At 37.1% G+C, this 13,214-nt stretch overlaps 1 protein-coding gene across 5 annotated transcripts in view; it reads right to left on the reverse strand.

Moving 5' to 3' along the window:
- Positions 1-3,589: 3,589 nt before the first annotated feature.
- Positions 3,590-13,214, reverse strand: part of C1D (C1D nuclear receptor corepressor) — a 48,795-nt gene continuing 39,170 nt past the window's right edge. For all 5 annotated transcript variants that reach the window (XM_075203926.1, XM_075203923.1, XM_075203924.1 and 2 more), the window contains exon 5: positions 3,590-3,869. In XM_075203926.1, the coding sequence (XP_075060027.1) occupies positions 3,696-3,869 (174 nt within the window). In that variant the 3' untranslated portion in view covers positions 3,590-3,695. The remainder of the gene's footprint in view (positions 3,870-13,214) is intronic.

Here is a 13,214-nt window from a genome sequence, read left to right on the forward strand (position 1 = left end):
TTTTACAAATGTGACCCAGCAACCACGGGGTACAACAAAATGGAGCCGCCCATGGACTCCAAGAAAATGGTGGCACCGAGATTAATGAGCTGTTTGTATCTGCCAATAGGTTAGGATCCTGGAGGGAGGAGGAAATGGAGGGCAGAGACAACACAAGGAGCCTATCAGTGCCAATCTGAGAAGGGAAGAGCATAAATCGGAACTTACTTTGAGAGAAGGTGCCATCTTGAGCGTGTAGCGTGTGCAGGAGAGGCTGAGTATGACAGAGCCTGAGCAGAGCAGACAGGCCAGTCTGAATCCAGCTAGTGGAGGGTTGGAGAGACTTGGCGAGTAAAAGTTATCCAGAGTTGCTGAGTATCGTGTGAGGGACATGGTTTACATGGGACTAAACTTGCCAACTTTAATGATCTCCCCTCTGGGTGGTGGGTCAGGGATAGTGCTGCAAATCATGTATTCTTGCATCATCCGGCCACTGGAGGTAGGTTCAAAATGAATGAATTCTCTGAGAAAGGCCTGTTTTCACAGGAGTCTCCCTGACCTTCCAGGAGATTAGGCAAGTATGCAAAGGACTAGTAAACGACCAAATGAACCATGTAAAGAGTTGCTATTGTGGGCATACAAAGCTAGTACCTGGCTAGAGAGAGTCTACTGGTCTAGCTGTCTTGTGGGTGAGCAGAGAGGACTACAATCAAGAGATGGTTTGGTCTCAGTTGATTGCTGCTGTAGCTTGTCCAGGGTCCTGCCTCCATAGTCACATATAATTGTACTTATCATTTAAACATATATTCACATACTGCTGCCACTTCACAAAGATTGAAATCCGGGGAGAAAGAGGAAAAAAAAAAAAGTTCCAAACCTGCTGACACCAGAAATGCAAAGCGCAATGGAACTTCTTGCAGAGAAGCGTGAACAATGTGGAGTGGCTTCCACAAAATGTCTGTTTGCTAGACCAGCTGCCTTGTCACATTTAAGACTCTCTGACAGTGTATGGACCCGGCCACACAGGTCCAATGCCCAGCTAAGGCTTCCACAGGTCGGTGTAACAGTTTTATTATGCAAAAACATATTGCCTTCTGTTTTTCACAGATTCATAATGGATTTCTATTTTTCCTTTCAAGTGCAGAGAAAAACCTGAAAACCAAGCTGTGGAGAAGCACATGGTCAAGTTTATCCAGACATGCCTGTGCCCGGAAAGCATCATCATGTAGCATCTGCACTGAGAGATCGAAACTGGTTAGCTGTAAAATTCTATTCTATATAAATGACTGTATAATAGCTGTACAGATAAATAAAATTAGTTGACATGATACCTAGTGGTTGACCATGACTGTAACCTGTATAATTAGGTATCTGTGTGCGCAGGTGTATGGATGACCTCCCACGGCCGAAACAGGCAAACGTTCCCCACCATGCAGTCCATTGTCAATACTTTGATCAAAGTCAAACCGAAAATCTCAAGTGGCAACTCCGTTGAAAACTAGCTCCTACACATACCCATATGATTGTCCTGTTGCCAGGGCATTAGGAAATGGGTGTCCCGATGTAGCACACTCCAGAAATGGGCCCTCACGATGCAATAAAAACAAGTGTGTGTTTCATATATAAAATGTTGTATAACTTGACATCATATTTACATAATATTCACATTTGGTATGCAACAGATTGCAAACTATTATTATCTGCAAAAGAAGTCTAAGAGTGGCTGCAGCATTCTTCAGTGGCGTTACTGCCAAGAAGTCTCTGTGAATGAAACTACCCTTCTCCCCATCCCAACTTTATATTAAATATTTTCCATTGTGCTAAGCACTCTGCATTCTAACTCATGTCAGATTAACCTGGTTTTTTGTGTGTTTTTTTTTTTTTTTTTTTATAAATAAAAAAAAACCAAAAAAAAAAACCACCACCCATCTCAGTGTACCTATAACCAGAGAACATTAATTTAACATTTAATACAAGTAGGAGTTGTAAGGTGATGAATGCATCAATATACAGCACATCAGCTAAGCAGTTAGCACTTCTGCCTCACAGCGCTGGGGTCAGGAGTTTAATTCCCGACCATGGCTTTATCTGTGAGGAGTTTGTATATTCTCCCCGTGTTTGCGTGGGTTTCCTCCAGGTGCTCCTCCCACACTCCAAAAACATACTGGTAGGTTAATTGGCTGCTAACAAATTGACCCATCTGTGTATCTGTCTGTCTGTGTGAATCAGTCAAGGAATTTAGACTGTAAGCCCCAATGAGGCAGGGACCGATGTGAGAGTTCTCTGTACAGCGTTGCGGAAGTAGTGGCGCTATATAAATGGTGGTGATGATGATTAATATACACACAGGGATGCCCGGTGATACATTTTAAAATTAAAAACATCTTCAAATTGATTTGCAAGAATTGCTAATTATTAACCTTATTTACTTACATTAATTTACCCTGGCAAGTAAACAAAAAAACAAAACACACACACCTGTTTTCACAATGGGTGTGTATATTTATTGGCAAGACTTACCATGCAGCCGTTCAAAATGCAAGTCGTGATTATTGCCAAAATATAGAAATGATGTGCAATACTTAAGTAGATGTTTCGCATCTGACCTTGGTGAATAATAGACATACAGCAACCATATAAACAGTAAATACTCCACAAATGTATCCTACATACAGAACATGCCTCATATTGTGTATCACTGTAATATTTATTATTTTAATAATTACATAAACTGAAACAATACAAAATTGATTTTGCTTGTTGCCAATTCACCTATTTGTAACACTGTCTAATTTTCCTAAAATACTGCTTAGAATAACCTTATCTAATAAATCAGGAGCGTGAAGGGACATGAGGACTGTGTTTGTACACTGGTGTCATGTAATTTGTGGCAGAAGCCCACATCATGTAATACTGGAGAGAAATAGGTGAACCACTGTGGGGAGGCTGAGTGTGAGACGTGGTCCATTGTAATTGTTCTTGTGGAAAATATGTATCCACGGGGCTCAGGTACATGAAACAATGCTGGGAAAGAGAATAGGTGAAAGGGGCAAGGACACATTAGCTGCATGCTCCTATTACAGGCCACTTACTGTATTAACATTAGTATAAAATAGAAATGAAATATGCAAACCATATTCTAACATAAACAAGGCAATTTCAGATAAAGAGCTTTTGTTTATCATATTAAAAGTCTTAATAAAACAGAGGGTACACACAAATGCATTCTTACCTGGACTATTTTATTGCCTGCTAGGATTCCCAGATGCCAATGCCATATCAAAGAGGAATAGAACACAATATATATTGATATGTTGAAAATGACAGTAAACAGTATTACCTATATTTCCTTGCATGTCACAGCCTTAAATTTAATCTTACCCAACAGGTCTGTTCACATGAATATTACAGTACCTCTGTGAAGTCACTGGTGCCAAGTGATCAGATAGGCTGCATGTTCATAAATATTGGTGGTTGGCAAACACTATACAATCTAAATCTAATGTACTGAGTATTTTGCATGCAAACATACTCAGCAGTGAATTTGGAGGATAAAACATTTAAACAAATATTTTGAACTGCTAAATTGGAATTTTCAATAAAAAAAAAAACATTTTTATTGTTTAATCACATATTATATAGTGTAAAAAGAAAACAATTTGAGTAGAACAACAATGGTAGAATGTTTGCAATAAAATGCAGATGCACACAAATATCTATTTTTGCTTTGAGTTGGATTTGCACTCCCTTTTGGCCGAAGACCCTTCCTTGGCAGTGGGATCACATAGAGCATGCTTTATAAATCTCCGTGTTGCTCCCTTATCAAGTTTGGCAGCTTTCTTACGATCTGTTATTTCTTTGACTCTGTTCATGTAACTTCGTATTCTTTCCTACAATACAACAAGAAAAGCTTACATAACATTTCAAAGAGGCATATTCCAAAGAGTCATGGCTCAAATAAAATTTATTCCAACAAGGGACAATATTTGTTAAACACCAATTTTACATAGAAATCAAAATAATTTGTAGGACTTTATAAAAGCCTAAATATTATGTTCAAATTATTCCACTATTGCCTTCAGGGGCTGGCTGGGGAACATCTGCCCCCAGGGCTGGTCCCATTGTAGACTACCTGCGTTTTCTTTCCCTTTAAAATGTTCCTAACAGTATCAAACCCCAGGCTAAAATGTGCATGGTAGCCCCGAATTGCCTTCTATATGGAATATTTAGAAGTTCTTCCTGATCTGTTAAGATATAAAAAAAAAAATACACATAGAATATTGCTGAAATGTAAAATTACTTAAATTCATCAGCAAGACTGCATAAAACTTTAATATTTGTATTAGAAGAAATATTTAAAGAAAAAAAAACAAAAAACTCCAATATAGCACGCAACCCAAAACCATGCAACTTAGGTGAAATTCATCTCTGCAGACTCCTATACTCCAGGGCTCATTCACACATACACGCTGGCAAGATGGATAAAGCAGCATGAAATATAAAAATGAATCAAGTGATTGTTTTTTCCTATGCGCCTTTACTGCATTGTGCTTTGTCAATCCAACAGGGTGTACTGGTAGCACGCATTGATGCTTATGAAATAGGGTGTGCTACAATCTAACATTAAAAATGGTGTTAAAATGAAAATATCTACTAATGACTCATCTGACCTATTTTTAATGCGCTTTTCATGCACTTAGTAGCTCTCGAAAAAGGCATAAAAACAAAAACAAAAAAAAAACAACAACAGGTATGAACAACCTCTGAATGTAAACTGCAGATACCAGTTACTGATGCAGCGGAGCTGTGAGCAGTACGAATCGGGGACTGCAGGAGCCAGCAGTGGACAATTTTTTTCCCAAACAGCAAAGGACCTGGAAGTGGGACCTTAAGGTTTTTGTAGTAGAGAAGGAAGGAGTATTGCAGAAAGGAAATGAGAGCAATGACATTAAGGGCTAGATTTACTAAGCTGCGGGTTTGCACACAGATGTATAGAAATCACTCAAGAAATATTTGCTTAAACCTAAAATATAACAAAGAACTATAAAAAAAACAAAAACATCCGACGCTCACCTGATGGGATGACTATATTAGAGACATGTTAGTACATAAATACAAGCACAAAAAAAAAAAAAAAAAGTGTTTTAATAATAACACAATTAAAAGTTGAACAGCCAGGAAAAAGTAAAACTATTACAATAAATAAAAATGACAGATTACATCATTCAATGCAACAATTCCATATATTGCTTGGCTCTTTTTGGTGGGAGGGGTTTGGTTTGGGTAATACATATCTTTTTTTAAACCATTATTATTCCTCAATGACAAATCAAAACTACAACCAGTTCATTTTCACTTATAATATTTCATATTTCAAATCAGCGATATGCTTTGATGTTCACAGCTGGCAAGGAATCTTGAGATACAGAGCATATATATTCAATTCGTGCATTCAGCTTAATGGAACAAAAAAAGACAAACCGAAGAGATTTATTAGAAGTTGTAAATATGTCACTTATACATAATTACTGGACAGTACACATCGCTGCTGATGCCAAAAAAGCTTTTAGCTTTGTTGCAGAACCAAATTCTTAACTGTTGAGAGAATGAATTAGTGAGGGAATTGGATGAGGGGTACAGGAGTGAATGGATGCGTGTGTGTAAAAGGCTAGCCTTGTATTGGGGGCTGCTTTCTCATCTTTGCTACTAAATCATTGCATGTAATATTTATGGCGTTAAACAAGAATGCAGAAAGCCAATATATGATTTAAGAATTTACTCAAAGATCATCTTAATGTAACATTTTTCGTTAATATCTCTTGGGTAAAATGTAAATATAAAACATATATCTCCTGAAAATAACCCTTTAATCTTTGACAGATTTGCTGAATGCTGCATTGATCTTTCATTAGTATTGGATTTTTCTAGGTGTTATACAATTTGTCATCACCAACGTGTCTTTGGATGTAAAATGAAACCATGTTTTATCAGAACGAGCTGTATGCGGACTGGGTGGTTAGTTTTATAATGACAGGAGACCATTTTTCTTTTTAGGTCTCTAAAAAAAAAATTAAAAAATGTTGAAGCATCACCAAAAATGAATACCTAAATCAACAATCAGTCTGCTCTCATACATGTACCCCACGCTCTCATACTTCTAGATTCACTCTTCAATTAAAAGAGCAATAACAATAAAATAACAAAACAATAAGCCTGTAAAGTTTGGCTATTTGTTTGCAATGTGAGACAAGCTAAAAAAGTAACTGCACCTAATACTACATTGTAAGATCACAAAGATATAATAAAATGCACAACGATCCTTGGATCCCGCCAAAAACACCAAATATTATATCCTTATATTACACAGTAATATAAGGGGTTCATCATTCCTTATACAATACACAGAAAAAACACACACACACACACACACACACACACACACACACACACACACACTTATGCAGACTTTTTTGTGCCCATGCCAAAGTATCATTTTATTCCTTTAGATGGTGCTGGTGAGGCCTCACCTTGAATATGCAGTTTTTGGGGAATAAGTTCCCAAAAATACATATTCTGGAACTGAGGAGAGTGCAGAGAAGGGCAACTAAATTATTAAGGAATATGGGAGATTTGAAATATGAGAAACATCTGTCAGAGTAATATTTAATTACAGTAGATAAGATCTGATCACAGTGTATAAATATAGTAATAGTTCACATATGCAACCTGGTCATTATAACGTCCCCACAGGTTCTTTAAAACAAGAGCCGTGAAGCTAGTATTGGCAGACACTGTAGAAATATTTAAGAAAGTATTGAGCATTTTCCAAAACAGAGCAATTGCCACTAACCTAATGTAGTATGTTGGTCTAGGAAATTGTCCAACTACCAGTATGGGGTCAAGACAATTCCTAATATGCTAATTTGACAATTTCTTATAAACTTTTGGGGTCAGAAATCCAGACATGCGCTTCTGAAAAGTTATTGTTCACCCCTTAATACTAGTATAAGGGCTCATGCCCACTGGTGTTTTTTTTTGTTGTTTTTTTAAAAAAAATGCATTTCTATTTGTTTTTTCTTAGCGGACATTGTAAAACGCAAACTAATTACTAGCCATATAAAACTGCAAATATGCGTGTGTGAATTAATTCACAGTATTAGCTTGGTGTGGCTCAGATAAACTATGTCCAGCCATGGACACACAGTATGAGATGATGTGGCGCTCCACTAAGTATGCAGCCCGTCACATGTGATAGAGGGTCCACCTCCCTCCAAATAAACTACATTACAAAAACAACACACGTACGTTTGGCGCAAACCTTCCAACACACAGATGATATTCAATATATGGATAGGCTCCTCCCACCAGGTGATGAGCTAAATCCTTCTCTGCAAATGGGTATGATGACCTACAGCAGACTTGTAAAAACACAAAATATAGGGACAATAATAGTGCAATATGTTGAAAATTTATAAGTTAATAGTCCCAAAGGGGTCCCAAAGATGAGCTCTTTATTTTCCTCCACTTGTGTATAAAATGAAAATGACACCAGAAAAATTCCGTGTTGTCTACACCACAATCTCCCCCAAAGGTATTGTGCTTACAGAAATGTAGATGGTATTAGGCATCTCATGTATAATATATATATATATATATATATATATATATATATATATATATATATATATCCATGGATTTCTCCTCTAAGTCTCATCACAGGATCAGCTCCACAGAATGGACAATGGAAAAAATAAAAAAAAATCTGGTGCATTACCTTAAAACACCATATTTATTGCATGAACAGCATATCATGCTAATACAAATAAAAACATATATATAAAATGGTGATGTATATGCTCATACCAGATTCCGCTGTAACAATGCGCATATCACAAAATCCCCACGAATATGAAGAATCCAGCAAATGAAATCGATTCAGCTTACATTCATAACCTACGCATTTCGACTCACACAAGAGTCTTTTTCAAGGTAAGCTGATGTCCACTAAAAGCCTCTTCTAGTATAAAGCATGTATGTAAAGCATGTATGAGCATATACATCACCATTTTATATATATATGTTTTTATTTGTATTAGCATGATATGCTGTTCATGCAATAAATATGGTGTTTTAAGGTAATGCACCAGATTGTGTTTTTATTTTTTCCATTGTCCATTCTGTGGAGCTGATCCTGTGATGAGACTTAGAGGAGAAATCCATGGAGATAGATAGATAGATATATATATATATATATATATATATACACATATACACACACACACACACACTATCTACTATATAAATGCCTAGTGGCGTGTGTGGAAAAAAAAACCCAAGCTGCAGCGCCACCTGCTGGGCAGAGTTATACACTGACCTATATATTTCTTGAAGGAGAAGTGACAGTTGGGAGTGGTTGGTGGTTGCCGGGGTGACAGTGGGGAGTTTTTAACACCTTAAGTAGCTTGATGAAGGATGTGGCGATGAAGATGAAGGATGAGGTGATGGAGAAAAATGATGAGGTGGTGACATGTGGACAAAACCACGTTAAAAAAGGGCGCTTGCGTCGGGAAGTAACGCTCTTCCCCTGAGGAGCCCTGGGCTAGGCCTAAAAGCATGACAAGAACCTTTTTAACACCTTAAGTAGCTTGATTTGACTAGAATGCATGAGTATCATGCACGGGTTAACTTGTGTGTATATATAAATATATATATATTATATATATATATATATATATATATATATATATATATATATATATATAATGCCTAATACCATCTACATTTCTGTAAGCACAATACCTTTGGGGGAGATTGTGGTGTAGACAACACGGAATTTTTCTGGTGTCATTTCCATTTCTTATACACAAGTGGAGGAAAATAAAGAGCTCATCTTTGGGACCCCTTTGGGACTATTAACTTATAAATTTTCAACATATTGCACTATTATTGTCCCTATATTTTGTGTTTTTACAAGTCTGCTGTAGGTCATCATACCCATTTGCAGAGAAGGATTTAGCTCATCACCTGGTGGGAGGAGCCTATCCATATATTGAATATCATCTGTGTGTTGGAAGGTTTGCGCCAAACGTACGTATGTTGTTTTTGTATCATGTCCAGCCATGGGTTAAAATCTAAAAGGAGAAGACTAAATAAATGTATTTCTTTTGACTGTTTCTAAACTCTTCTGCTCTACCCATGAGATATTTATGGATAGAGATCCAGATATGTAGTTACAGATGAGTGCCCAATACCAATTTATGGCACGGTTGTAAAAGCTAAAGGGTATTGAAATCTCTTTTTAAGAGAGTATCAATATTATTAGTGATATCCAGCAAACAGAGCCCTCACATTCTTGTTGATTCTGTGATATCTCAGGACATCTCAACAGGGTGACTGAGCAGCTGGTATACGTTTGAATGAAGGGCAATAAGAACACAGTAAAATGTCATACTTACATATCTGTTTGGCATGCAAATGAAGGGAAACTTTGACCTATTGTGTGGAGGCAATATCATCATTGTAGGACATTCTGGTAAGAAGTTATGCCAGTGTAAATAAGGTCATAAAAAAAATATATATTTGCATATACACAGACATTATAGGTCTGACATCCCAGGAAGGTGGGGTTGTGGGTACCTGGAATATGTTTAAAATGTCCTGTAAATCTAACAGATATGTTCACTTTCGACAGTCAATTTCAGATTGAGAAGTGTCCCGCTATTAATGCCCTCTCGGCAGACAAACTGATCATTCAGAAGTTTACAATTTCTATTGTTTACGCTTTTATTTTACAAAAAACTATTTTACTATATCTTTGTATATCATGTTGTTAAATGTTTTTTATCTTAAGCATTGTGGATTTATTTACCATATTAAATTACACTTAATAAGTTCACGTCTCTGAGTTCTTATAATTCAATTGTAAGACTTTGCGTTTGCTTTTGTGCGCTAAATAGTTGAAAGAGGAGATCATATGGTTTTATGATAACTCTAATCAAAGTAAATTGTGATAGATTAGTTTAGCTGGAGAACCAAATGCTTCCTGAGTAAGAGGAAAGTTAGTGTGTGAGAGACAGGGAGAGTTTTAATAATTTTTAAACAGACCAGACGGTTGTTGTAGATTAACCCTTTGTCACACACAATACGCTGGGGTGCAGGCTTAAATGTTTTGATCAAAATATGAGACCAATACATCATGTTTTCAATTTGCTAGATACACACAGATATGCAGTGTTAAGGATAAGCGCTGACAACTGTCTTTGTTTTGTACACATATGGGCATTTATATTGCCAACACAACTGGTATCATATACAATATGGGATATACCAAGCGCGGGCTTATTGTCATGCAGCTGGCACCATATATAATATGGAATATACAGAGAGCGGGCTTGATTTTTCCCTGGTTTTGTTTCAACATATTACACAATTTGCTGGATCGCGAAAGACGTAAACCATATAAAAAAAAAAATCGGCCAGTGTTTCAATAGAATTCTTCAACACCCTACTTGTTTTATTTTTTGCATTTACCACAAATTAAAGGCATTGAAAAGCCTATAAGGCTCTAAACAATAGCTAAAATACAAGTAAAACACCAGTGTATATGGGACCTAATGCATACACATAAAAACACACTGTTTTACTTTCAGGCAAAACTTTTTTTTTTTTTTTTTTTTACTATATCGGATTAAATGTAAAAACCCATAAAACTGTGATATGGGAGAAATGAATCATGGTAAAGTCTCATAGCTTCAGACAAGTTCATTAACTCTACACTGAACACCGCCCTTTTGATATGCCTCCTGTAGTTATGCCGTGCCTCCCACAAGTTTTCCTGTACAGTCATCTATAATGATCACTTAAAAAAAAAAAGGTCAACTCACAGAAGGAATCCACCAGCCAACTACAAATCTTTGCAGTGAAGGAAATGAGACAAAATCTACTGTCTTAAATTCTAATCTCTGGTCTCTGGCTATGTGGAAACCTCGCTGTTCTAATTATTTTATTTGTCATGGTTTCTCTTTGTAAAAATGATGGATAGTGGTACTGGCTGCAAGGTTCTCATTCCTGTAGCTTGTACAAGATATATACAGTTACAAGGAGTATGGAATATAACGTTACAGGCTACAGCTGTATAATTTACACTCACAGCTGCATGAACCAATAGGTCTTCCTTTCACTTGTAAGGTTTCAAAGCATATACCAGCCAAGGAAAGGGGAAAATGTATATACACCTCACATACTTTATCTTGCAGAGTTGTGAATCTTGGTCCCTCCTTCACTTCTGGTTAATTTAACCCCTACAGTGTGAAACCAATATCTAATCCAGACACGAGTATCTTTCAGCACTTCAATCACTACTGAACTCTATCACCTATGAGGCAAATCAGTTCTCATGGGAGCTGTAATGCAACAATTGCTTGAGTTATTAAATGTGTGAGCAAATTCATTTCCGCGTTGCTATAAAATACAAAAAGTTAACATTTATATCAGGGTTGTCCAACCCGCGGCCCAGCACGCCTGTAAATGTGGCCCAGAAGGAGTTTTGGTTGTGGCAAGGGGGCAGCACTGTTAATGGAAAAAAAAATCCTGCAAAAAAAAGAAAAGAAAATACTTTCCTTGCAGTCACACGGTCACGTCAGCTGGTACTCCGGCTCCCTCCCTGGTCTCCTCTTCCGTGCGGTGCTCGCAGTGAATGTCGGGCATGATGTCATCACGCCCAACATCCATTGCGGAGCGCAGCACAGAGGAGTCACCCGCACGAGAAGAACAATCAACAGCACAGAATTGGAGAAAAGAAGAGAAGAGAAGAGGACCGGAAAAAAGCCGATTAAAAGGTAAGTTAAGGGGGATTTTTTTTATTCTTTCAAGGGACGCTTACAAGTGAATAAAAGTCACCGGGTCCTGGAGCATTATGGACCTTATCTCCCTGCTACATAATTCTACTTGTAATACTAATGGGGCATTATATATTATTCTCTTTGGCCCATTATAAGTTGTTATCCCTTAACTAACATAGTGGTGTCATTAGCAAAACAGGTCACAATTTGGGGTCACAGTGATGTATATGTCAGTCAGTCATTTTTAAACACTATTTTTCCCCCCCCTCACCATTCAATGTAGATTGCTGTGGCAGTAAATTTAACGATGTGTTAAAAGCCACAATCAGGGCAGAATACAGGGCAAATACAATTGTATAAACAGGTGTACACATCTGGATCATGGTCGCTTGATCTGGGTTGTCAAGGACACAGTTCTAAAAACAGACAAAAATGTCCCTGTCCTAGTTAAACTAAACTCACTGGAGAGAAATATAAACAAAAAAACAAAAACAAACAAAAACACATACGCACACAATAAAAGAAAATACAGCACACAAATTGCTGTAACCCATAGCAAGCAGTCAGCTGTTTTCCTTCATTTTCTAGACTACTTTAAAAAAAAAAGATGAATAAAAAAAAAAAAAAAGAAGGACTATCTGGGTGCTTTTGTAGTTCTCTGTGCACCAGTTTAGATAAATGTACCTCCTTGCCTAAGTAATGGCTTGTTAATTACAACGAATAACTCACAAATATGCCGGGTCTCCGTAGCTTTGTGTATGGATCACAGGCAGTGCAGCACAGCATCTGAATGCTGATATGCAAGAATGATTCACATGAGGTAAACAGAGAATGTGGCACACAACAAAAAAGTGTTTCATTTTCACATATACCCATGTAACCCAAGAAAGGGAATCCATAGTCTGTATTCAGATTCTGCTCTCTGTGTAAGCAGCTCTGTGCCTATGGAGGGAGCGTGATACACTAATCAGGAATAAATATAATCAGAGGCACAACTCCTAGTCCAGATAAAAATCAAATGTAAAGACTACAGGTTAGTAGTACGTATGTTATAATGGAAACATATAGGTGCTGTAGAATCATTAACAGTCTACATGCATGAAAATATCAACAGTCTTAAGACTGAACAGACAGCTCCATATTGGTGAACTAAGGCAGGAACTGAAGAATTACAGAAGAAACAAGAGGAAAACATTGGTGTAAATGGCATTTCACACTGCGTATAAATCACATTTACAAGATTATGACACACAATTGTACATAAAAATATACATAAAAATGATTGCCTTTTTAAACCCTCTCCCAATAACCTTTGAGATATTTGGTCCGCTAATAGAGGAAGAAGAAAACCCGTAAAAAAAAAAAAAAAGAAAAGGGAACACATTGCTGGTTTGT

The sequence above is a fragment of the Mixophyes fleayi genome, chromosome 3 (genome assembly GCF_038048845.1).
Source record: "Mixophyes fleayi isolate aMixFle1 chromosome 3, aMixFle1.hap1, whole genome shotgun sequence".
Classification (NCBI taxonomy): Eukaryota; Metazoa; Chordata; class Amphibia; order Anura; family Limnodynastidae; genus Mixophyes; species Mixophyes fleayi.